The 24,404-nt window shown below is 41.9% G+C and overlaps 1 protein-coding gene across 1 annotated transcript in view; it reads right to left on the reverse strand.

Annotated features, from left to right (window-relative positions):
- Positions 1-290: 290 nt before the first annotated feature.
- cdh24b (cadherin 24, type 2b) overlaps positions 291-24,404 on the reverse strand; it is a 175,701-nt gene continuing 151,587 nt past the window's right edge. The window contains exons 9-14 of the mRNA XM_033650928.2: positions 22,919-23,040; positions 19,442-19,559; positions 13,996-14,316; positions 10,942-11,149; positions 8,318-8,807; positions 291-6,410 (exon numbers count right to left, since the gene is read on the reverse strand). Coding sequence (XP_033506819.2) covers positions 5,382-6,410; positions 8,318-8,807; positions 10,942-11,149; positions 13,996-14,316; positions 19,442-19,559; positions 22,919-23,040 — 2,288 coding nt within the window. The 3' untranslated portion in view covers positions 291-5,381. The remainder of the gene's footprint in view (positions 6,411-8,317; positions 8,808-10,941; positions 11,150-13,995; positions 14,317-19,441; positions 19,560-22,918; positions 23,041-24,404) is intronic.

Raw genomic sequence — 24,404 nt, forward strand, 5'->3', positions numbered from 1 at the left:
CACACACTGTCTGTGGTTTGGAAATTTCAAGGGGCCAATTTGACATGGCACACCCACCTACTCACAACAAGACACATGCTCACAAGGTGTGCACGCATTTGTATGCACTGCACAGAACATCTCTCAATCGTGCTCTCCTACTGTCTCTCTCTTACACACACACACACACACACACATGCACACACACACACACAAACAGAGGGCACACATTCACACACGCAAGCAGCAGAAGTCTGATTATCCAGAAATTCAGGAGGCTGCAGAAAGGAGGACAGAGTGGGTCTGACTCATCTCTTTGAAATAGTTCCTTTTTTATTCAAATTTACAAAAAGAAAAAGTACAACAGAAATAAATACACTTTGTTCAGCACGCAATTGTGGAATTGTATCAACATCGTGCAAGAGCAATGAAGTCACCGGAGGGCACAGAACCGATGGGGTTGACCTGGTTGGGGTCAAGAGGACTCCAGAGGTCACGTCCTTCAACCTGCACCCTTGAGCTACATATAAACAAATCTAAATGCTAAGATACCTGCTCCCATCCTCCAAGTGTGACTTCATTATCCTCGGTATACAGGGGGGTGTTTTTGGGCGCAGGACTTGACAAATGGCCTGACAGAACCTCTTTCGTCAGTCACTGTGGGTTGGTGCATCTGAGCTATCTTAAGTAGTGAAAAGGAGCTGCGCAGTGCTGCAGAGACTGCAGGCTTTTATTCTATTTAAAACAACTGATTCCACTAATCACGCTTTTGATTGAACCAATTTGCCGGGCTCAGGAGGTGGGATAATCAGCTCCGTCAAGTGGTTTAGTCGGCGCAGTACTCCAGAACTCTAAAATAAGACAAATCAGGAGAATCATCACTTTGATTTTGACCAATCAGCCAGATCAGAACTTTGAATTAGACCAATCAGCAGAGATGAGAACACCTGGAGCCAATCAAGACTGTGGAATAAACCATATAATTGGAATGGCAAGAAAGGTCACTTATTGGTATACCGATGCTAATTGCTTTTGCAATGGCTAGCCCAGAATTGGAAATACTGTTATGAAAATTAGTTTTTCTGTGTGTTTTTGTTGAGACACAGAGAAACTCAGAAAGTTGGCACATTCCACGTAAATGCTGAGAAAAACATTGCCCAGATGATGCATTGGCAAAGCAGCACATTAGTGCTCTTTACGACGAAACTCATTCTCATAACAAAATGGTTCCAAGTTCTTTGGCAGTCATTTCAGGTTTACCAGTGAAATTCTCATTCGAGACATCATGTCATTTCATCTACTCTAAATCATCTGACATTCTGCTCCAATAAAACGAGGTTTAAAGGATAATTCTGATTTATTACAACCTGGGTCTCATCTATATCAGATACGTTCACACCTGTCTAATTGCTGGGAACAGGAAACATGTTCACATTGCTACAACAAAGTGAAATAGAGACAAGAGGTCAAACAACTCAGTAGATTGTAAAAAAAAAAGGCAGTAGTTTAGTATCCAGATAAAATCCAGATGAGATTAAACACACTTTGATTAACACTCACCCCTATTCCAACTGAGAAGGTGGTTGTAATGCAGATCATTTAAAGTATGAACTGATCAGGAATCAGGTAAACACACCTTACTGTGACACTGACTCCCTGTTCATTTTAGGATAAACTTAAATATCCTTCGAATTGTCTACAAATCTCTCCATGATGTAGATATATGTCAACGTCTCGGCCCTTACAGCACCAATAGACCCCTTAGATCACTGTGGCATGGTGGCTGTGCCCCATTTGTGGGGGAAAAAAAGGCAAGGTCGGGGCTAAGACCCACTTTAATTCTCTGGCTTTTAATTGTGTTTAACCTGTTTCCTATTTTTACCTAATTCCCTGGATTTCAATTGTGTTTAAACTTGTTTCTATTTTAATCCTGCTTTACTCATCTATGCACTTAAATGTCTCTATGATTGTGTGTACACAGATATGTCTGTCTTTGTGAAGCACTTTGTTGCAAAACCTGTTTGCTTTTAAAAGTGCTATATAAATGAAACTTGACAGGGAGAACCACCACTTAGTTTAACACCAGTGTCACCACTTACACAGACTGCTTACCGAGGGGTAAAAATTACGTATGCGTCTTGAAGAGGTGGATGTAATTACACTTTTTCTACATGTAGCTAAAATGATATTTCAGTCCATCACAGGTGCATTACACTGAGCTGTCTTGATATCTAATATCTATCTGATTTGCTCAAGATACCATATAAACATTGTCAAAATGTTTGCAATAATCCTGCTAAGAAACAGTGTGTGCATGCACATCTATGCAACTAATTTTACCATTTGCCTTTTCTCAAATAACTCTGGCTGACATTTGTTTTAGACCTGTAAGCTTGTGTTTCTTGCCCTATTTCACTTCTCTAAAGAGATGTTTCTCAGTCCCAGGTCTCACCTGTTAACCTGTAAAGCACAATGTTATTATCACCGATAGAAATAATAGTAAAAACTATGACAATAAGACCCAAGTTGTAATAAAGCGGAATTATCCTTTGAGGTTGGCACACAGTATATTGCTGTATGTGTCTAATTGCTTATACGCCTTGTCACTTTGGCTTTGTGTTACATAGCTAATGAAAAGTTGAAGTAGCTTTAGGGTGTTGAGGTATTGATGATCAGCAAAATGACTTATAACTCAGATCCCCCCTGAGGTTCTGTGCCCCCCCACACTCTTCTCCAGTTATTGTGCAGTATTTGTACATTGGTCCTGACACCATCCAGTCTGCACAGTGGCACTGTATGGGTAAGTCTGTGGCTCAGGTAAAGGGTACAGAGGTGTATGTGGGTTTTGTTTGGGTCAGCACGTAGTCTGACTTCCTGATTGGTTAACTAAGTGTTGACAGAAGCAGACCTTGACAACAAGATTATGGTGGACAATAGCAAAGCTGGTAGCTTGACTTTATGTGGGTGGCTTTACAGCGAACCAGTGACAAATGGTGACGTTTCTGTGATGGCACACCAAAGACATCCACTTTCAGGTTGGGGTACGTGGCAAAATTCCCCTCGGGACTCCAAAAATTCAACAGATCTGACTGTTTTTATTCCACAATGTTAGAGACTCTGCTTGACTTTAGATCTACGCCGTGGTCAAGGCAAAGCAAAAGGTAATATTAAATGGGTCATTGAGTTGCATTGCCTAAAATGCATGAAAGATGACATTTGATGGACAGTGACTTTCCCGTGCTTTTATTAAAAATCTTAAATGTACAGTTTATTATATTTCTAGAGATAAGTAACCATCTATAAAACTTTGTTTCATATCTCTCAGGCAGTGCAACACTAATGACAGAGCTGTCCTAGAAACTTATTACAAATTCCATTTTCATTTATCACTTTACTTTTGCAGAATAATAACCCAGATTTTAAGGAAGAGACTGAATTTCTGTTGTATGTCTGTTCGGGGAATTTCTCCTTGTCCCGCTGGGATCCTTCGCAGCGACAGGCTAGTTCTGAGGCTTCCTCTAACTAATACTTTGCACAGCAAACTTCTGCCAGAGGCCACATGTATAATTGATTCTCTGGCTTGTCCATCTCAGACGAGCGCTACCACAAACCAAACCTGTTTATGTTTTACACAGGTGTTGAATACATGGTGTTGTTTTCAGTCCAGGGAGGCTGTTAAATCCAGCTCCATTACTCCATTTTCTAATCTACAGTACATAGAGATAGTCCCAACAGTGCTCCATTTGGACAAGTTCTGCTTTAGATTTTTTTTTTTTTTTTTTCATTTTATATACTCTCTTTTAGCAATAATATTCAGTGGTATTTACATTTGAAATGCTTTTACATACAGTCAAACATTGTATCTTTTTTTTTGTTTAATTGACATCTTATAAAACAACTGTAATCTTTGACATTATTCATTATCTATTATTGAACATCACACAGTATAAAAGTGCATTCCAGCTGAAAACTCCAGCTCATTTGCATCCTGACCTTTAACAAGAACAAAAAGCCTGTCGTGGGAGTCTCTGTGGTTTTGTTCCTTTATAATTTCATTACAGATCTATGGAAATTTTCATTTGGGAGGTACGATAGTTCAAAACAGAATTGATTGCCTTTTTAGCTTTGCTGCTGTTTTCAAAAATCATGCATACGTTGTCCTCGAGACGTGTCAAGTGAGACTACAGTGGGGATAAAAAATAGGAGACTTCTTCCATATAAACATTAAAGAGATGAATAATAGAGTCATCATTACTCCATATAGTAGATGGAATAGTTGTGGATGGGTTTGCTTTTATAATTTACCATAGTACAATCAAAGCCTCATGGTGCGCATCAGTTGTTTTGTGTCTGTGTGTGTGTGTTTGTGTGTGAGTCTTTGTAAACATACCAACACTCGACTACAAAAAGCTGGAGGGATGAGAGGGGTGGAGGGTGGGGAGGTTTGGGGGATCACATCCCTAAATCGTTTAAATTTTTCACAATGTCTGTTTTCCTCGTGGGCTGAGAGGAGGGAGAATCTTTTGCAGGATTTAAATGATTCATCATTTTCATTTGGAATGAAGTAGTGAGCTGAATAATTCACTTTTCTGCCACTGCAGATGGAATAAAAAGTAACAGTTTCTGTACAATCGTCTCACTTCCACAACCGTTTTTCTCTCTCTATACATCCATCCCCCTTTCCCATTGGCTTTATATTCAAACACATATTTCATCCCCTGTGTGTTATCCTACTTTCTAAACTTCCTCGTTAAATGTTTACTCTTGCACGTTGTCCCGAAAACTAATGGCGCAGCTTACGTATCATCAGTCGCCGGTCTCATCTTTAAATTGTCTCTGGGTAGCATGATTTCTCCCTGCCTCTATCGCTCCATCTTATGCACACATATACGCTCACACACACAAGTACGTATATGCACATCCGTATTCCCTCGCAGACTTCTCTCACACACAAACACACACATGCGGACACAAAGAGCAGACCGACACACACGACGAGAAAAACGTCTTTCTTCTTGTTTCCTGCTGTTTCTCATTCCATACGTGAGAGTTGAATTAAATCGAGTCTTGAATGTTTGGGTTGTTTTTCTTTGTCCAAAGCGTTTAACAAATTGTTGCTGCCCCGAGCAGAAGCAGCCTCTGCATTGTCTCAGTATCTGTGCTCAACCATATCAGCGTTTCAACACTTATTGCTTTAAATTACATCAATCACTAACTCCCCCTGCCCTCGCACTCTCCACCCTCCCTAGGCTCATTTTTCTCTGTCTCTTTTTATTACTTTGCCTCTTCATCTTTCTCTCCTTTAACTTCTCTTCACATTATTCTAGCTCTGGTTGCCTTTTCATCATCCTCCGATTCCCTCTTACCCCCTTTGCCCCTATTTGTTTCATTTGTATCCTTTCTCAGTCTTTCCCCTCTTCTCCAGCCTGCTCCCCTCCCTCTTTTTTCTCTTTCTTCTCCGGCTCATCTTTCTTTTCCTTCTCCTTTTTGGCACCCTCATCAACTTTTTCCTTCTCCTCCCGTTCTTTCTCCCTGTCTTTGAAGAGTTGAGCTAATTTCTGGAACTGGGGGCCCCATTCTTCCAGCCCTGCCCCCCACTCCTCTTTCTCTGCATCCTTCTCTCCTTCGCTCTCAAGTGAGCTGAGGGATCCAGCCCGGGACCCTGTGCCCTCCAGGCCGTACACCTGCACAGAGTCGTACGGTGGCTGCGAAGGGTCAAAAGTGACCTGGGCAAGACGCAGACGTAGGAACTCACCCACCCTCAGTGCCAAGGAGGGACCCCCGGGCCCTGGAGCTCCTCTCGCAGCCTCCATTCCCGGAACCCAGCCGGCCCCGAAGCCCATCACACCGCCATATGCTCCCCGAGGCTGCCCTGGGAAGGGAAAGAGCTGGGGGGTTATATCCCTTCTGCCCAAAACATACCCCCCCAGACCCACCCGATCACGCCAGTCCCCAATAAAGCCAGCTGCATCGGGGTAGACAGATGATATCCCTCCGCCCTCCCTGTCTGGCCTCGCCACCACAAAGTTGCTCCCCATCTCTAGTCCTCCTCTCCCCAAGCTGCCAGGGTAGTCCCTCTGTCCAGATACCTCCCCCTGCAGGACAGTGGCGTAGTTGCGTCCACTGGCAGGTTGCTGTTGTCCATCTGCGGAGGTTCCACCACTTCCATTTCCATTTCCCCCTCCCCCTCCCCCTCCTCCTCCTCCTCCTCCTCCTCCTCCTCCTCCACCACCTCCTCCACCAGAGTCAGATTCAGCCTGGCCAGAGCTTGTGCGTTTTGGGGACATGCCCGTGCGAGAGGCCCTGCGTCCCGCCATGGGGAGGGTAGCCGAGTCGCACACCCATCCTCCTGTGCCGTGACCCTGGCCAATCATGGAGCCGGATCGGGTCATGACAAGGTGCTGCTCCCTGGGTAATGTCTCCGACTGCACCTGGAGGGAACGTAGGCGAGCACGAGTGGTTTCAGTTTGGGGCTTGGGTAGGGTATGGAACTGTTAGGTTTGGTTACAGTAACACAGAATGGGATGAAGGATGATTCAATGAAAGGCATAATAAAAGCAGAGAGATGGGGGGGAAGTGTGATGACATAGAGCCCGAATGGAGGAAAAGCAGGAGATGGTGATAATAAAAAAATGATTGAGACGAAGGAGAGACAGACGTCGAGCAGAACAGAGTGGAAGAAAGGCAGAGTTGGAAGAAGCCGTAGATATTAATTGAACACTAGAATGAGCTAACACTGCACTGTGAGAGGGAGATGGAGAGGGAAGTGATCGAGAGATAGAATATTTGAAAATTAAATAAAGGAAAGGCCAGGCAGCCTTGCTATGGCCTACTAAATAAAACAAAACACAGAAAAGATAATGTACGACAGGATATAAATGTGCTGATATGTCTGAATCATCCTCCTCTTTCAGCATTGTCCTGGACACTTCTGCTACAGTACAGAAATGAAAAATATTACAGCCTCACATTCACTGCAATAATACAGTATATCAGGTTGAATGCAAGCTTAATAATTATTTCATATTTGCTTAATTACTTTCTTACTTACTCGTTTGCTTATTTAATTTATTTATTAAGTCATTCATTCAACTTTAATGCTTTCTCCAATGCAGCCATCTATCATTAATCAAGTCATTTATTCAGTTTTAATTCATTATTCAATACAACGTCTATCACCTTTTCTCCTTCCTGAAACATCATCCATCCATCTATATTAAACTGTGTTGCAGTACAGAATCCATTCACATGCCAGTTTCACACCAAACAAAACAGCTCATTTGGATGCTACTGACAACATTGCTATGTAGACAATAACAATATTAATTGTCCCCCATCATCTTCTTGAAGACTGGGTAGACCAGATCGAACAGTAAAATAACTTAAAGGGTGACTGGTATTTTTCAACCGAGACCCTATTTCCTCATGCTCTTGTATCTAATGAAGGCTATCATTTTTTTTTATTTGTCCAGTATTGAGGGAGAGCGCTGCAGCCAGCAGGGGCGGAACAAGCTACAATGTTAACATTAATAGGCAATTGTGCAATATCAATTTACATCCACTAAAAGTACTTGTTTCTGTCACCAACATGCTCAGATTGTTATTATACCGTCTGACAATATCATGGAAAGGACCCTTCAGAAAAACACATGTTTGTGAAAGAGTAAGATCCTTTTTATCTAATCAGAAACATTACGGAAATTGCAATCGCAAAACCAACCAGACTTCAATTTAGATAAACAGTAATTTTAAACCTGCAAAACACACTTCATTAAAAGTCAACAGAAACAAAACAAAACTCACAAAAACATCTTAGTTTGTCCTTCCACTTATTCAACAATCACTTACTCTGGTTTGGCTGAAATTAACCCTTATTCACTCAGTTAGATGTGAAAATATGCAGGCTCTATATAAGGTAAAATTACTGTTTATTCAAATGGAGTCTGGTGGGTTTGTCAATAGCAATTTTGGAACAGCCTCTGGTTAAACACAAATGATCTTGCCTTTTAACAAAAAGGTCTATTTTTGCAGGGACACTTACAATATCAATGCAAGGTTCTCTCTCAACACTAGACCAATTTCAAAAATCGTTGTTCCCATTAGTCACTGAGACACAAATACATGGGAAAAGATGGTCCAGGTTGAAAACACCAAATTTACTCTTTAAGTCCTGCAATTAAGACTGCAAAAACATTACTTCTTTATTTTTCTCTACAGCAAAATTGAATCCAACAAAACTTATTTGCATAAGTAGCATATTTGGGGTCAAAGTAGATCAGCTAAATTACGATCCAAAATTGCACTTTTGGTGTGAAAGCAGGGTCAAAGTGATGCTTACCCAGTCCACATCTTGATTGTGGTTCACTTTGTCCTCATTGCTGCCCTCTGTGCAATTGCTTGTGGTTCCTGTCCCTCCTCCTCTCTCCTGGCTGTCACTGGTCCTTGGCGTTCCTCCATCTGATGTGCTTACCCCACTTTGGGGTGCAGTCCCGTCACGGCTTCCCGTGCGACTCCCTGTTCGGCTCCCTGTGCTGAGATCTGTGGGAGCTACGTACACTGCCCCAGACTCCATTGCCCCCACCATGGCTCCCTGGTTCTGGATGACCAGAGAGTGGTCTGGCTGGCTTCCAGGATAGCGGTATCCCAGTTCTGCCAGGCCTGGTTCAAATGTTCCACCTGGTGCACGGCGGAGAACGGGTAATGTGTGGCTGCTGTAACAGAGGCGACCATAGAGAGGTCCTCCTTGTCCTGAGTAGTTGTGATCCACGCCCGGATTCTGAGCCCAGCTGTAGGTACGACTTTTGTCTTGGTTATGATGGGCGTAACGTCTGTAAGACACAAGGCAAAATTTCAATTTAACTTTGATAAGTCCGGTATTTTTTGTGGCATTTCTGTCTTTATTTGACAGCAAATGATGGAGTGACAAGAAATAAAGGTCTCTGGTGTGAATCCAACTAGGACATAACTAGTGTATGTCTTACAGGTCCCATATTATGCTCACTTTAAGGCACATACTTGTATTTACATGCTTTTATGTTAACAAAACATTACTTTTGTCATAAAGTCTGCCTGAATATACCTGTATTCACCCTTCTATCTGAATCGCTCCATTTTAATGCTTGTCTCTTCAAGCCCCCCTCCAAAAAAACTCAGTCTGCTCTGATTGGTCAGTGTTTCCAGGTCCTCTGCATCTGCACTCTCATCATGTCTGCACCATTATTGCGGCCAGGGAAATAACTGTAACAGTACTGTAGCGGTTGTGACATCACAACCTCATGGAAGTCTTGGGGGCTTGTTTAAAGACCCTAAATATGGATTTTGTGGATTGAGCATTTTGATACTTTCACAGTATTCAAATACACCTATACCTGCTTTATATTAAAAACAGACATGAAAATCTGATGTTTAACGATATGGACCTTTAATTTGCTGGCCCACCACAACACACAAGAGAATTTTTGAGACCATAGCTGGTGGTTTTGTACCATAAAGCATTATATTCAAATTGTAGAGCATTTCTGTTCTTTTAGGCACCTTGGGGAAAAATATTTCCAGTGACATTTTTATTGCGTTCTCACTGGGTGACTTTCGTAGACAGAATAATAATAATAATAATAAAAAAAGTCAAACTTGATGCAGCCAAGGCCAAGATGTTCTGACTTTGAGCCTCCAGTATGAATATCAAACTATAAACTTTTGAAAAGCAATGCAAGCATCCTGTTAAAAATTGTAGCCAGCACAATGCAAGATAACCCTGACAACATCATCAGGGTAACTTTCTCAGACTAAACAAAAGCTCTCTTGGTAAGTCTGTGTGAAATTCTGGTACAATTGCTGGCCCCAACATTGGGCCAACATTACTGTCTTTAGCAAGGAGGTTGTATCTTATAAAACTAGAAAACCTAAGGCATCCACTGGTACCAACCATGGACCAACCACTGGAAGAGCATTTAATCGCCTAACATGTTTGGAAACATAACACATTAAAATAGGATTGTTTTGGAGCTCAAATTGTTAACTGAACCAGTATTACTTTATGTACATTAAATAATTAGTAATATTAACTGTAATAAAACTGTACCAAAGTATATCCATGTGCAAATTCCTAAATTTTCCATATTGCCAAAGTTTTCAGCTAACCTATATACTTCAACAGCATAATCTTATCCCTAAAATTCAACTATAGCTTTTGGTTTGGGTGTGCCCCCTCTAGATTTTCAGTCACCCCATCTGGTCACCCTTGTGAAAATTTTTTGGGGGCGCCACTGGCAAGCTCTTACTAACACAAAACAACAAAACCATGAACCACAGCTTAAAAGTTCCCATAAAGTTAAACTATCTGCTCCTCCGTGACACAGAGTCAAGAAAAATGAAACATTAAAAACACCACAAAGGTGGTTTTATTGCGAGGATATTGCAATGGATTGCATTAGATTTAAAAGGTTTTTCATGTCGTTGTGTCCACCTCCATAAATTGCGAGAAGCAATTTTCGATAAACTAAATGCAGCCTTTGTACTTGTTTATGGCCTCTCCATATGGCTTTGCATGAATTCGTCGGAGCTAATTATTGGTCCAAAGGCAATAACAATGTTTCACAGGAACATCAAAGTGGGTGCAAACAGCTCTCTGATGTAGCAGAACATAAACGAGCTTTAACAAAACGAGCACAACAAAGTGGTCTCCCAGGACTGCAGAGCTTGATAGCCTTCTGTCTCAGCATTTTGATCGCTGACTGATTATGATCTGGGAGTTAAGGCTCGATCAGTTACTTAAGGGGATCAATTAAGTGCTGGACTGAGATGAAAGATTTTACTCTGAAGGGGTAGATTTGTTTCCTCCCTAACTTCCTTTTAGTGTATAATAAGAGGCCAGCCATGAGGTTTGATGCAATTAAATAACAAGAGTTAAATGTGTACATGTAAACAAAATCTCCCCACCACACACACTCTCTGCCTACGTACACATTCCTGCTGTCCAGTGTGCGATAGCCACGTGAGCGTGAGCTGTGTGGGGCGCTCTGGAGCGCAGCAATGTCAAAGGCAGCCGTGTCGGCCTCGCCCCCGCCCTCGTCATCATACGTTATGATGTTCTCACGCACGTCGTCCTCCTCCAGTGGTGACAGGGAGTCGCGCTTCTGACGGCGCAGTGACAGTGACAGGGCGCTCACCGCTGCAGAGGGGAGGCAGAGGGAATAAAAGATATTGAGGCATAGGAGAGAAATTGGAAAAAGAATGATTAACAAGAGGGGAGGGGGCAGAAGTCACAGGGGAAATAAAGGGATGGAGGAAGAGGAGAGAGCAAGCAAGGGAGAAATATTCAGGCAGACAAAGAGGTGAGACAGAGACAAAACAAATACAGAAGAGGCCTTGGGTTAGAGGGCTGGTATATCATATCAGCAGGCTACATGCCTCCACTGTGTAATTGACTTTGAGCCCCAGTCAGGCAAATGGCCGCTTTATTCTCCCATGACTCCACCACTCGTACACCATATTCCCAGAGCAAAGACAGCTACATTTGACCCAGGGCTGTGGGCAAAGAACCAAGGTGGTGGCCCTTGTCCAACAAGACTACCTGTGATAAAATCCACCCGGAAGGATGGATTTGTTCTGCTCTAGTTATGCACTATTTGACACGAATTTTTGTTAAACTCAATACGTTCATCACATATAAAGTGGGGAAATATTATTGCATATGGTTAATATTGGAAATTGTTGAATAAAGATGTAGGTGCAGAGCAGCAGCCCATGAAACACCTACTCGAACATGCATAAATCGTCTTTTTAAAAAGACACCTGATCCAAAAGGGACCCTGAGGACAGATTAAAAGAAACTCAAAAATAACTGACTGATCCTTAAGTTTCACTAAAACCCAAAAATTCAGAATTTGCAATACTTTTTCAAACAATGGGTCTAATGGGAATAATGTTTCAAGCTGATTTATTAACATAAACCCTGTGAAAGAGCCAACCACTCATTACTCTAAACTCTGCTATACTAGCATCTAGGATGTTCCTGTTCTTCTAAAGTAAGATGTTACTCCTTAATATACTGTAGTTAGCCACTGACATGGCCCTTGCCTTTGGTAAGGCAGACCAGGCACACAGTGTGGCTTATGTTTGAGCAGTATCAATTCTTTACACTTTTGCCCTTGAGTTTAATTTTTCAAAAGCTACAAAAAGCCAGAACTCTCCGAACTCTTGAGAATCTGAGTGTCTCTGTTATTGGAGCATCATTTAAACTGTTTTTTTACCATGTGGAGAAATCAATACCTTTACAGACACACTGTGCTTAGTTACAGTTGCCAAGCTATGATTGGACAATCACTGTTTGAGCTAGGGGTTCATGAACAGTCAATTTTATTGGATCCAGTTTGAAAGAGCTCTACTTGGTTGTCTTGAGCTCCGTTTCCACAACACTTTGGCATAGTACCCTTTGATTCTGTACATAACCCGTACAAACATGTACCTAAGATACCCTAGATCTGTTTTACATTTCCGTAGCAGTAAGTACCCTTAAATGTGGGCAGGGCTGTTACTGGATGTTTTTTACATTCTGTTCTGCATTGCTCCACCTATTAGAATTAAATCAGTTTGCTAGGTACCTCAACAGAAGGGTTACAAAAAAACGGTATGGCTTGGAATGGTTCTGTTGGTACTATACACAACATATGGCAATGGAAACACAAAAATAACCACTCTAATGTGTTACGGCCTGAATTGAACCAGACTGCTTAGTGGATATGAGGCACTGGTGTACGTGCATACTGTGCACACTAGGTGCTTGTGTCTCTATATTGATGCACCACAGGTGGTAAAGCTGCTGCAGTAAGTCAATCTGCAACCTTAATGTTGTTGGAGGTGGCATGATCTGATTTCCATGGCACTAATGTAATGATTCCTGAGAGGAGTGGGAAGTCTCTAATCTTTCATTACAATGTGAGGGATCACCTTCATGCCATGACTAACATGTATATTTCTCTTCATAGGAGCCACAGAGAGTGGTTACCAAATGGCTTGATATCCACCTTATGTATGCCAAGCCCCTTTTTAATAACCAGATGGGATCCTGACGGAGCTGTTGTCAGAGCTTCTGTAAGAACATTTGGCATTTTTTGCAGGGCCCAGTTATACTGTTCAGGATTAGCATGAACCTCTTATAGACAAGAAAAACTAAACTGTCCTGGCACAGAACTCTAGCTCTCTTCTAAAGCTCCAAACTTGAGACGAATGCTTTAAAGTTGAGTGTATTTCCTGGTATAGTTTATGCCCTTGTCACTTGGGGAACTAAATTCTAAACTCCACCAAAAGCCACTCTGCATGATCACCTTCACGCCATGTTGCGTTTCCTTCTTGATTGAACTGGTCTCCTGCAGAATGATAATGCCCCTATCAACAAGGCATGAGTAGTGATCCAACAGACTGAATAGAAATGACAATGATGCTGGCCATGAGCCAAAGCCTTCTCAGCACCTAGACATTATCCAGTTGAGCATTTGGGAGTTTCTGTAAAGGTGGCAGTGACATTTTATTATGCTGCTATCAAAAACCGGAGGGCCCAGATAATCACTCAGAATTGTTATTTTAGCAGTGATTAGTGCTGACCTTGCTGGAGGAGATAACTGGACCAAAATTGCAAGGAAAAGTAAACCCCGCTATTGAGCAGCTGTGACTAAGAAAAATATTTACGCTGCTGCCTACATTATTTTCATATGCAGATTAAGCATCATGGGATGTAGTGGAGGGTAAACAGCCCTAAACACTATTTACTCATCTTTTTATTTGTAGATTAGCATTACACTCCTTTATAGGCAGTAAATCTTAATGATATAACTTCATAAATAATGCAGAGTGCTGTAGTAAAAACATGATGTAGGTTATATACTGTAAGTAAGGGTCTTTCCAGGGACAAAAAGTAATTCATATTACACTTCTTTGATTTGCATTGTTGTTACTGTCTCATGGGGATCTCATCATTTTGTATCTATGTGTATAACTTCTGTATATCAAGGTATTTACCCAGTAGTGTGGCAACACAAGCCAGGATAGCCAGCAGGGCGGCGGTGCTGAGCCCAGGGGAAGGCAGTGTGGACTGCTGAGGGAGACACACCGCCTCTCTTTCCCAGTCCCACTCGCCCTCTGTCTGTTTGTCCTTCTCTTTCTCCCCGGCCCGTGCCCCTCCTCTCAGGCAGGGACAGACGGACACTGTGACCGTCCCGGTGCTGGTGAGTCCTGACGTCCCGTCCCTCAGGACCAGCGGCACAAAGAGCGTCAGCATGGAGGATGCGGAGCGAGACAGTGGTTGGAGCTGGGACAGCAGCACCAGACTGGCTGTGGGACCTGAAGGAAGACAATTCATCCATTGTTTACTGCATTCTGCAATTTCCCATTTTTCTTCTGCACTGAATGGCAGCAGGAGGTTACAGTTGTGAAATGATGGACATGCATCATTGTTCACATGTTTGCAAATTTGTGACTCCAATCAATAGGTGATTGATTCACACCGCAAAGGAATAAAGCAGGTATGTTTTGGAACCATCACAAGCCCATGCATCTTTAAATTTTTTATTGAGATTTCATCAATAATGACACACATATAACAATTTAGAAGACCAGGGTGCAGCAACAACAAAAGAGTTCAGGCTTCTATTGATCTGACTCCACTTATTTTTGGGCAAAAGAGCTGTGAACTGTCTGCGGGGGAGATCTTTTTAGATTTCTACTAAATTAAATGTAAAAGGCTAGAAAAAATAAGGCCAGAGATAAGAGGGCATACAAGCATAGTGTGAAAAGCATTTAATCAGCATGAAAGGCGCTGCAAAATTGTATAAACATGAATGAATTATCCACACAATCTTCTCTGATCTGAATCACAGATCGAATCATTACCGTTTTTAACAAAGCAAATAATGCAGCATGCATCTGTCAGACAAGCTGTCCATATCAGAACAGAACATGTTCTTCTTTTTCTCTGTTCTGCTGTTGGATGACACATCAAAGAGCCCTTTGAGTCCACATGTCAGTGAGTTTATCCTCCAGATTCACGTACCAGCTAGAACAGGTTCCCTCCTCGTGGTTTTGCCAAGTTTAGGAGCAATCAGCAGGCCAATGATGCAAATGATAGTCAATGAGTTCTTAGCTCATCAGCTACTGGAAATACAAATTTCACTGTTGAATGTGACAGCATTATCAGAGGTTTGATATCAGATTTAAGGAAGGTATATATAAGAAATATATAATATCTACACTAGAGAGCTACCACATTAGCCAGGATGTCTGTGCAGCCAAGGGACAGAATCCACATATCAAGATAACTATAATTTTTTCACCATTTTGAAATGGTACAAATGGCTTAAACACTAATCAATACTAAAATTAACAATGGGTCAAATCAGCACGTGTAATGTAAAAGGGGTTGCTCATATTCCTAGACCCACAGAGAATAATCATCCAATCTTGCCATTTCCCTCCGCTCTACGGAGTGCTTTAATGTATTTTAGCTAACTGTTTTGATTTTATGGCCATCAACTTTACTTTTTGGTTCACTCTTACCACTGTCATCAACCTAATTTTCAACCGCAGCTGTTTTCAGTGAAAAGGCATTGATTAACCCACTCTATGCTACCTACTTAACAACTAGCTGGTAAACGTATCGGAGAATTTAGCTGCTAGTGAGACAAAACTTTCCCTGGGGAGGTGGTGGAGACCAAATCAAAGCTAAAAGAAAAGTGGACACACAGCATTTGTTAGGTATGTGTAAACAGACTAACATGTAAATCATATTGGCTTTTCAAGCTGAAAATGTGTCAGTATTATGGAGGGTTTCTTGTGCTGCTCCAGTGGCCAAAAAATCAAAATAATTCTGCTTCAATTTTTTTTTCACAAACCAGCTTGATTGAGCCCTAAAACACCAGGCTGACATGACACATGAATTCAAACTTGACAAATGTTTTTTTTTTTTTGTTTTTTTTACCACTGTTGGAGCAATGTTTTGATATTTATTTCTGCCAGTAACACAAATGTGTAGTGCAGGTGAGCTGTAAAACTCCCTCAGTTTGACTGATTGACAGTCCTGTAATGTGTCAAAAAGTGAGATGGAACAGCAAGAGGTAAAAAAAGAAGAGGACCCCTAGCTGATGTAATCAGGGATGTACTGCGCAGTAAATGGTGCAGGTTTCAAAATATTCAAAAAGCCTCAGCTTTGCAAATGTTATATGTTTTATTCAGCGTGTTTGTTAGGCCTCAAGGATATAAACAATGGTGTGAAACACTGACTGCAAACATGCCTGTGTTTGTTTACAAGAAAATTCCATGGGTGATGCATAATTGAAAAAATATATATATCTGTGGACAAGTTATTTTGTCTTTTATGCACGAAAAAGTAAATGTAGCACATATTTCGTGGTGTATGTCAGTGAAGATTCTCAGTCATCCAGGTCATGGTAATCATAAGTGCTATATCGTAGGCAACGGGACTTGCTTGAGTTTCTTGAAAACGTTTCACCTCTCATCCAAGAGGCTTCTTCAGATCGTCATTCATTGTGCTGCAGGAGTATCTGAGAAACTCAGGAGGATCTTCAACAAACACCACATCACTTTGCGCTTCAAGCCCAGTATCACACTGAGGCAGAAGCTTGTCCACCCCAAGGACAAAACTCCCAGGCATAAACAGAGTAATGTAGTGTGTGCAGTTCAGTGCAGCCAGGAATGCACAGATGTGTACATTGGTGAAACAAAACAACAGCCCTTTTTAAATAGGAATTGTACAAATTTGCAGGAAAGCCCAATCAGTCTTCTTTCAGCATTGGCAGTATAAAAACAAAATTGGGGAGTGCTGCAAAATGCCGCCTACCTACTTTTGTTTATACAGAATGCGCCTTTTTCGGGGCAATGGGGGGCGTGAGCAAGTAACAAAACGTGTAGCTCAGCGTGTGACGTAAACAGCGACGTGCTCCGAGGGAGCTGTGGCTGGTCAGTCCTTCGGCAATTCCCTCATAATTTGGCCTGTCCTTCACTTGCGACGACAAGGAGGGCATGCAATTCTTTGTCTCCCCAGCTGCTCATCTTTACTGTAGTGTCTATCAGGTTTGCGTTTCCCTCTTGCTATCCTGCTATCAGCTGTTTCCTATTTATCCACCACCAGTGGGTCGCACATGTGGCGCCATCAACAGCTCCTCCCACAAGTCTTCAAAAGCCCCTCCCGTGGCGGAAGGCCGCCTCTATCTTTTTAAACCAAAAAGGTTCCACCAATATGATTACCCTACAAGGCAGAAAATTGGACACCTCGGATCAACTCGCCAATCCCTTCTGTGTGTATAAACGCTCGCAGTGTGCCAGCACAGGAGAGCCAGCCCATCAGGTCAAGACTCAGCTATTCATCGACATCTAAAGGAGAAGGGACACTCCTATGAGAGCAGCAATGTTCACATTTTGGCCAGAGAAGAAAGATGGTTTGAAAGAGGTGTGACAGAAGCCATCTACGTCAAACTGGAACGGCTATCATTAAACAGAGGAGGTGGCCTACGACACTATTTATCACCCACCTACAATGCAGCGTTGGGATCCCTTCCCTGACGACTTAACACCCATTCACACCTAGTCCCATCTAACCCTAAGGACACACAAGATGGCCGCGTGGGTCAACGACTCACATGTGACCTTAATGACTCTGAAACCCAGAACTCATATGTGACCTCAACAACTCTGTAAGGGTTCATACCCACACAGAGTTTAAAGCCTGTGACTAAAAACTGAAGAAGCCTCTTGGATGAGAGGCGAAACAACTTCAAGAAACTCAAGTCCAGTTGCCTATGATATAGCACTCGTCCAAAAGGAAAGCCACAAAAATCATGGGAACAGCATGAAGAAATTGCAAATATAGCGAGGCGAAGTGCCAAATGGACAAAGCTTGTTCCAAATGAGTGACTCTGGGGTTGGCTTTCACTGTCATCTTGCTGGTGAGTAGTGAAGAAGAGGATTAAGAGCAACGTGGAATTGACCTGCATTTTCTTGGCCAGCTGTTAGCGTAGTTAGCTTGCTGAAGTACAGTACAATATATATAACATTCCTACAATAGTACTCTGCACTATATGCACAAGAAGTGTAGAGAGAAGGGACCAAGTTTGAATGCTGTGTTTACAAACTGTGACCAACACAAACTCTGCATAGTATACCTTCAGATAAATAATGCAATAAATTAAACTTCTGCATACACCAAGAAATCATCTTGGTCCCTTCTCTCTATACTTCTTGTGCATATAATGCAGAGTACTATTGTAGGAATGTTATATATATTGTACTGTACTTCAACAAGCTAACTACGCTAACAGCCAGCCAAGAAAATGCAGGTCAATTCCACGTTGCTCTTAATCCTCTTCTTCACTACTCACTAGCAAGATGACAGTGAAAGCCAACCCCAGAGTCACTCATTTGGAACAAGCTTTGTCCATTTGGCACTTCGCCTCGCTATATTTGCAATTTCTTCATGCTGTTCCCATGATTTTTGTGGCTTTCCTTTTGGATGAGTGCTACTTACAGCCTGGATGCCACCTTTTTAAAAATGTCCTGACCTCATCTGCTGTTTTTGGCTGGGAGCTAAATGCCCAGGAACATCCTGAACAGAGCAAATTGGAAGAAAATAAGAAAATGAAGGCGGAAGGTCTTTGCAGTTGAATACATGACCACACACCTCCACTGGGTCATAAGTGATGATTTAGAGGCATTACTTTTGTATGAATCTTTCAATGCAGTATACATTTTTACGGAAAATTCAGCATAGTATGGCTTTGAAGTTTTATTGTGCAAAATGAACACTAAATGTCTATGTTTTGATGCAGTAGCGTGCTACATCCTTGAATTAACAAGCCCAACATGTAAGTGTATCCATGACTGCACTGCCCTGTAAAAATCTTTTTTAGTGTGTACTGTATCCAGCATGCGTGTGTATTTGTGCAGGAAAATGGGCCAAAGAAAGCGGTACAGGCGGAGAATGTACTTGAAACAAATACTAAGTAGCTGAATTCAATTGAGCTGAAGTGAATTAAACAAAGCAGCTCTAATTTCTTCAAAAGCTTTTCACTGGAAACAGTAAGTATACGTGGTTGTGGGGAATAGAAGATGGATGTAGAGGATATGGGCAGGCAAACAAGAGGGACGAATAAAAGAGAGGAGGATAACAAAGCAAAACAATGGGGCCACCGGAGTTGGGAGATGGATGGTAGAAGAGAGAGGCAGAGACAGAAAATGGGAAGGGGGAGGTAGGGAGAAGAGGAAGAGGCATAGGGTTTTGAGAGAGGGGTAAAGAAAGAGAGAATGGGGAAAAAAACGAAGATGGAAAGAGAAAGGCGGACAGAAAATGTGGGATTAAGAGCCTTAAAAAAGTGGGGGAAAACAGCGTGTGTCTGCCAAGGGAACAAAAGAAAGGAATTAAGAGATATACAGAGAGAGGGAAAGATTGAGTGCCTACCACCACTGTCCCTGACGCTGAAGTTGAGGGCAGCGCTGGACTCCGGGGGGATGCTGAAATACACAGTGCTGTCATTCCCTCCCTCATCTCTATCAATCGCCCGCAACACCTGCACCACCTGAAACCCAGAGATAGAGAGAGCAGAGGAAATTGGGTGAGGGGAGGGTGTGAATATGTGTGTGTGTGTGTGTGTGTGTGTGTGTGTGTGAGGGAGGAGGAGCACAGGGAGAAGAGAAAGAGAAGGTAATGGCAGAAACACTTACACAGAGAGTGCTTTTAGCTACAAACCATTAGCCGACGTCAGCAGGAATCACAACAAACCAAACAATTAGTATAGAGACACAAGCAAACTGTGTCTGATACTCGCACCCAATAAATAACGGTGTCTGACAGGAATCGCCTTTCACAAATACAGTGCAGTGTGGCTTTCAATTTAGTACTAGCATCTACACAAGCGTACAGTGGCAATCGTAACAAAATTAATCTAAAAAAAAAAAATCTCCCGCGGCCTAAGCTGATGGGTAATTTATTTTTAATGAAAAACCAGTCGTCATTATGCAAGACGTCCTTTCAGAAATGCTTTCTAGTGCTAGCTACAAGACTGAATGGGGGGATGAAGGGTGCTGCATGCTCTCTGAGTTAGTCAGAGTCTCTGGGCCTTGAGAGCATTTGTTATGTACAGTCGCATTATGTTATCAGTTGCCGGGTGGGAATATTCAAACACGTTTTTGGCTAATGACTTGTCATACAGAGACGTGCATGTACAACCCCAACACATTCAACGCTATCATAATCTTTCTTTCTTGAACTGTCTCCCCACTCACTCACATAACAGCATACACAAACACAAACATGAACATCACAGGCGAAAACAAATCAACGTCGTTGCCATAGAATCACAGATTTAGTGGCGAAACAACAAAGACACAAGCAGAGCAACGAAAAAACACCAGCAAAAAACAACAGATGGGCCAAGACACCAAATTATGACGATGGAGCCAGCATGGAATACTGAAGAAGGAGGAGAGAAAAAAGAGAGAGCAAAGGATGGCTTCCAGGGAGAGATTGAGGAGCACAGAGATGATTTCTATAATTGAGATAGGATCAAGCAAGAACACCATGATGCAGAAAAAATAGACAAGAACACAAATAAAGCAAGACGGATGGCAGGAAGGAGGGAGACAGTCTGAGAGGAGACTCGAGTTTAATTACAATGTGAATAGCTGCTGCATTCCGATAACAGGCCATGGAGGATTCACCTGCCTCCATGGTAAATGGGCACGCTGTGGCTGTATGCTGTCATGTCTGAATAGATGGTACTACTGAACCTTATATGCTCCTATACTGGAACAGACAAGGCTTTGCATAATATGCTTCCTTATTTGAATGGAAACAGCTCTGAAGTACTGTGTTTCTTTATAAGAGACGTCACTGTTTGTAATAAATATACATAATATCTTATCTAGTTCCTTGTCTCACAGAATAAGTTTGAGTTTATGTTTGGCGATGTTGTATTAAATGATTTGTTTATGAGCATAAAGCACAATGTTTGTGTTTTGTCTGACAATTATGGATACAAACACAATAATAATGCATACAAAACATACATACTATGTATAAAAATACAAGGATACTAATAAGCCATCAACAATAGAAGAGAATACACTAAAGTATAAAGCCATGATCTGTATAAAGGTGGCAATACTTAACGTTTTACAAAATGTACAAAAACATTGTATGTCCACATTAAAAATACATACATTTTATGAGCATGTTAAAGCTACAGTTGGTAACTTTTATGAGGCTAATTTTGTGTCATATTTATTAAAGCTGTCACCATATTCTGGAAGAAGTACATGGGATAGATGGTCATATCCCTCCTGTTCTTCCTAATGCTTGTAATGACATTCTACCATGGCACACCAAAAACAACCAATCACAGCCATAGAGTCTCTCAGGCAGCTGTCAATCACTGTTGGTAAACTGCGGTCAAACTGTCAAACTAGGCAGCACTGATTAAATATGAATCAAACTTTGATTACTGTAGGCCTATTGCTTATTTCTTGCCTCAAATGCTTTCAGAAACATGAAATGTTGAGCTGTCAAATGAGCAAATTTGCGACCCAGCAGCTATGTTGGACATAGTTGAAGAAGGCACTGCCCACCAGCCGGAGCAGCTTTCTCATTTTACAGCTAAATAGTACACTAAAATATGTTTCTGAAAACATCTGAGGCAAGAAATTGGCAATTCAGTACAGAGTCTTGATTTATATTTGATCAGCGCCGGCTAGTTTGACAATGTGATCACTGATTGGTTGTTATTGTTCACATGTGGTAATGCTAAGCAATTACCACAAGAAGCAAGAAGCAATTTGAGGAGACAGAGGAATATATTTTTTAGATCATCTGTCTTCTGTAGTGACAGTTTCAGCAAATATGACAAAAAGTTAGTTTTTTTTTTACAAAAGTTACAAACTACAGCTTTAACATGCTCAGTATGTCCATGCTAGCAAGCTGATGCTTAGCTGTTTAGCTGGTATAATGTTGACCATTTTCACCATCTTGGTCTGGTATGTCAGCATGCTAACATGCTGCTGATAGGCAGTAAACACAAAGTATAGTTGAGGCGGAGGGGAATATTAGTTTTTTTGCGGGTACTTGGCCGTACTTCAGATTAAATACCCAATGATGGAGCTAATTAAAAAGTGAGATCACCACAGTTAATACAGTTCATCCTTAGGGGGACATGAATATCTGAACCAAATTTCATGGACATTCATTTAATAGTTGTTGAGACATTTCTCTGTCAACCACAAATGTTATACTCATGGCAGTGATACAAGAAAAGTCCTGTGGGAAGCATGAATGCGCAAAACTTCATGACAACCCATCAAGTAGTTGTTGAGATATTTCAACCTGGATCAAATTTGGGAACTGACTGACACAGACATGGATATTCTAAAAGCTGTATGTACTGTCCAGACCTTTTCCAATGCAGGGACTTGATAACCCATAATCTAGGGCTTCCTATATCCTGAACTATACCCTTACAGGAACCTTGTGAGGCTTCAGTTCCAGGCTCTTTTGTGCCTTTTTGACAAATCACAATCATCAGCACTGCCAACAGTACCTCAAACTTTAATTTAGTATGGCCACATGAGCTGTGCCAAAATACAGTTCCAGGGACTTGTCCCCAAGGCAGATGGAGAAGTGTGGAACAAAAGCAGACCCTGTGACATTGGCTATACGTCAAACTATGTTTTGTTATGTTCCTGCAGTGAAAAGGACGAATAGACTGCACCAATTTTGACTGGGATTGTCCCATTTTCATACAAACAAAAGCTTGTTCCAGCAGAATAATTTGAAAATGCTATGAATTTATTTTTACATGTAGCGGCTTTAAATTGTAGTTTTGGAACAGAGCTCTTCATGTGGACAAATACATCGATGTCAGAGGTCATTTAAACACATACTGACCTGCCCGATGGAGGATGAGTCGCACATGGCCGTTGTGTACTGCCTGTCCAGCTCGGGTGCATTGTCATTCAGGTCTAATGTCTCTATTGCAACCAGAACCCTGGATACCTGGCTGGGGTTGTCTGAAAGAGCCAATCAGAAGGAGGCACCTTGAAATACATCACTCTTAGATGCCTGCAGACCGCTGTATTTAGAAAAAAATATGAATATAATACCCCAATGCAATAAACACCAGTGTGTGCACACACAAAAATGCACGTTTGCACTCCATTAAATCCATTCACTTGTCCTCATAGGCGAGATCAAGCTTTTCAGTCTTTGTCAAGAAACTTCAACAGCACTCAGATCACATTAGCGAGCACACAATTGGCTAAATATACAGTAGTGCATTTGGTTTCATTTGGCTTGTGTTACAGCTCACAGGCTCCCAGCTGGAGTACGACTGATGCTTCCATAGCAGTCGAATTTTTCCACATCAAACTGTTCCGTTCTTAGCCAAAGCATCTCCCAGCGTCAAGCGCGCGTGTATGTGTGAGTGTGTGTGTTTCTAAGAAAGAGAGAGAGGGAGCAGAGGAGGGATGTAGAAAGCAGTCAATCTGCATGCAGTTACACAAGGGCGCAGTTTAAATGGATTGGCAGAGGGTCTCCTACACCCAATTCACTTGGATATATACACACACTTGAACGTGAAGTTCTCAGAGCCACACTTGAAACGCAAGGAGTCATACTCTGAGCTGAACATCCACCATTACATTTCAGGCTGCTCTTGTGCAGGGCTCAGACACAATCCAGGCTCGCCAGCACACATCTTTACTCATTTATCTAACCCCGCAACACAGTGGGCCGTCCTCTGTAAATTAAGACACACACATACACATACACTCCCACACCATGTTCTCAAACCTAAAGCAGTAACACTGTGTCATGGATGACAGCGACTGCTTCCCATCACTGAAAAGCTAAAAATGAGCTCTTGCTGTAATGCTACTGGGTGAGCTGGCCTGCCCGTGGCCATGGCAGAGCTCCTACTGTGCTTTATGTCAACACAGCCTCCAACAGTCTGTTTATTAGATAGAGCTCATTATTCAAGACAGGCACTCACTGTGCTGCCTCCACAGTCCTACCAACACTGCTGCCACAAGGAGCCCTGAGTAGATTTTAAGTAAAGATTAACTTTGTCCAGAGCAAGACTGGAAAACAACTTCTTCTCCTTGGACACAGCAGCAACTGGACAGCACTCTCCAGCAATACTTTCACTTTTAGACCAACTAGTTTGATTGAGGTTTTTTTTTTTTAGGGCTGAGTAGGAGATCCAAATAATAGCTTGTTGCCTGCCAAGAATGACTATAAGAATTCAGCCAGGATTTAGCAGGAGGCTGGTGTTAAGTTTAAAAAAAATCCTAAAGACTGAACAAGAAAAGAAGTTGTTTGTCATTGCCTTCCAAAATAACCAATAAATGAATGAGCATTTGCTGATCTGGCACCC

The sequence above is a fragment of the Epinephelus lanceolatus genome, chromosome 12 (assembly GCF_041903045.1).
Source record: "Epinephelus lanceolatus isolate andai-2023 chromosome 12, ASM4190304v1, whole genome shotgun sequence".
Classification (NCBI taxonomy): domain Eukaryota; kingdom Metazoa; phylum Chordata; class Actinopteri; order Perciformes; family Serranidae; genus Epinephelus; species Epinephelus lanceolatus.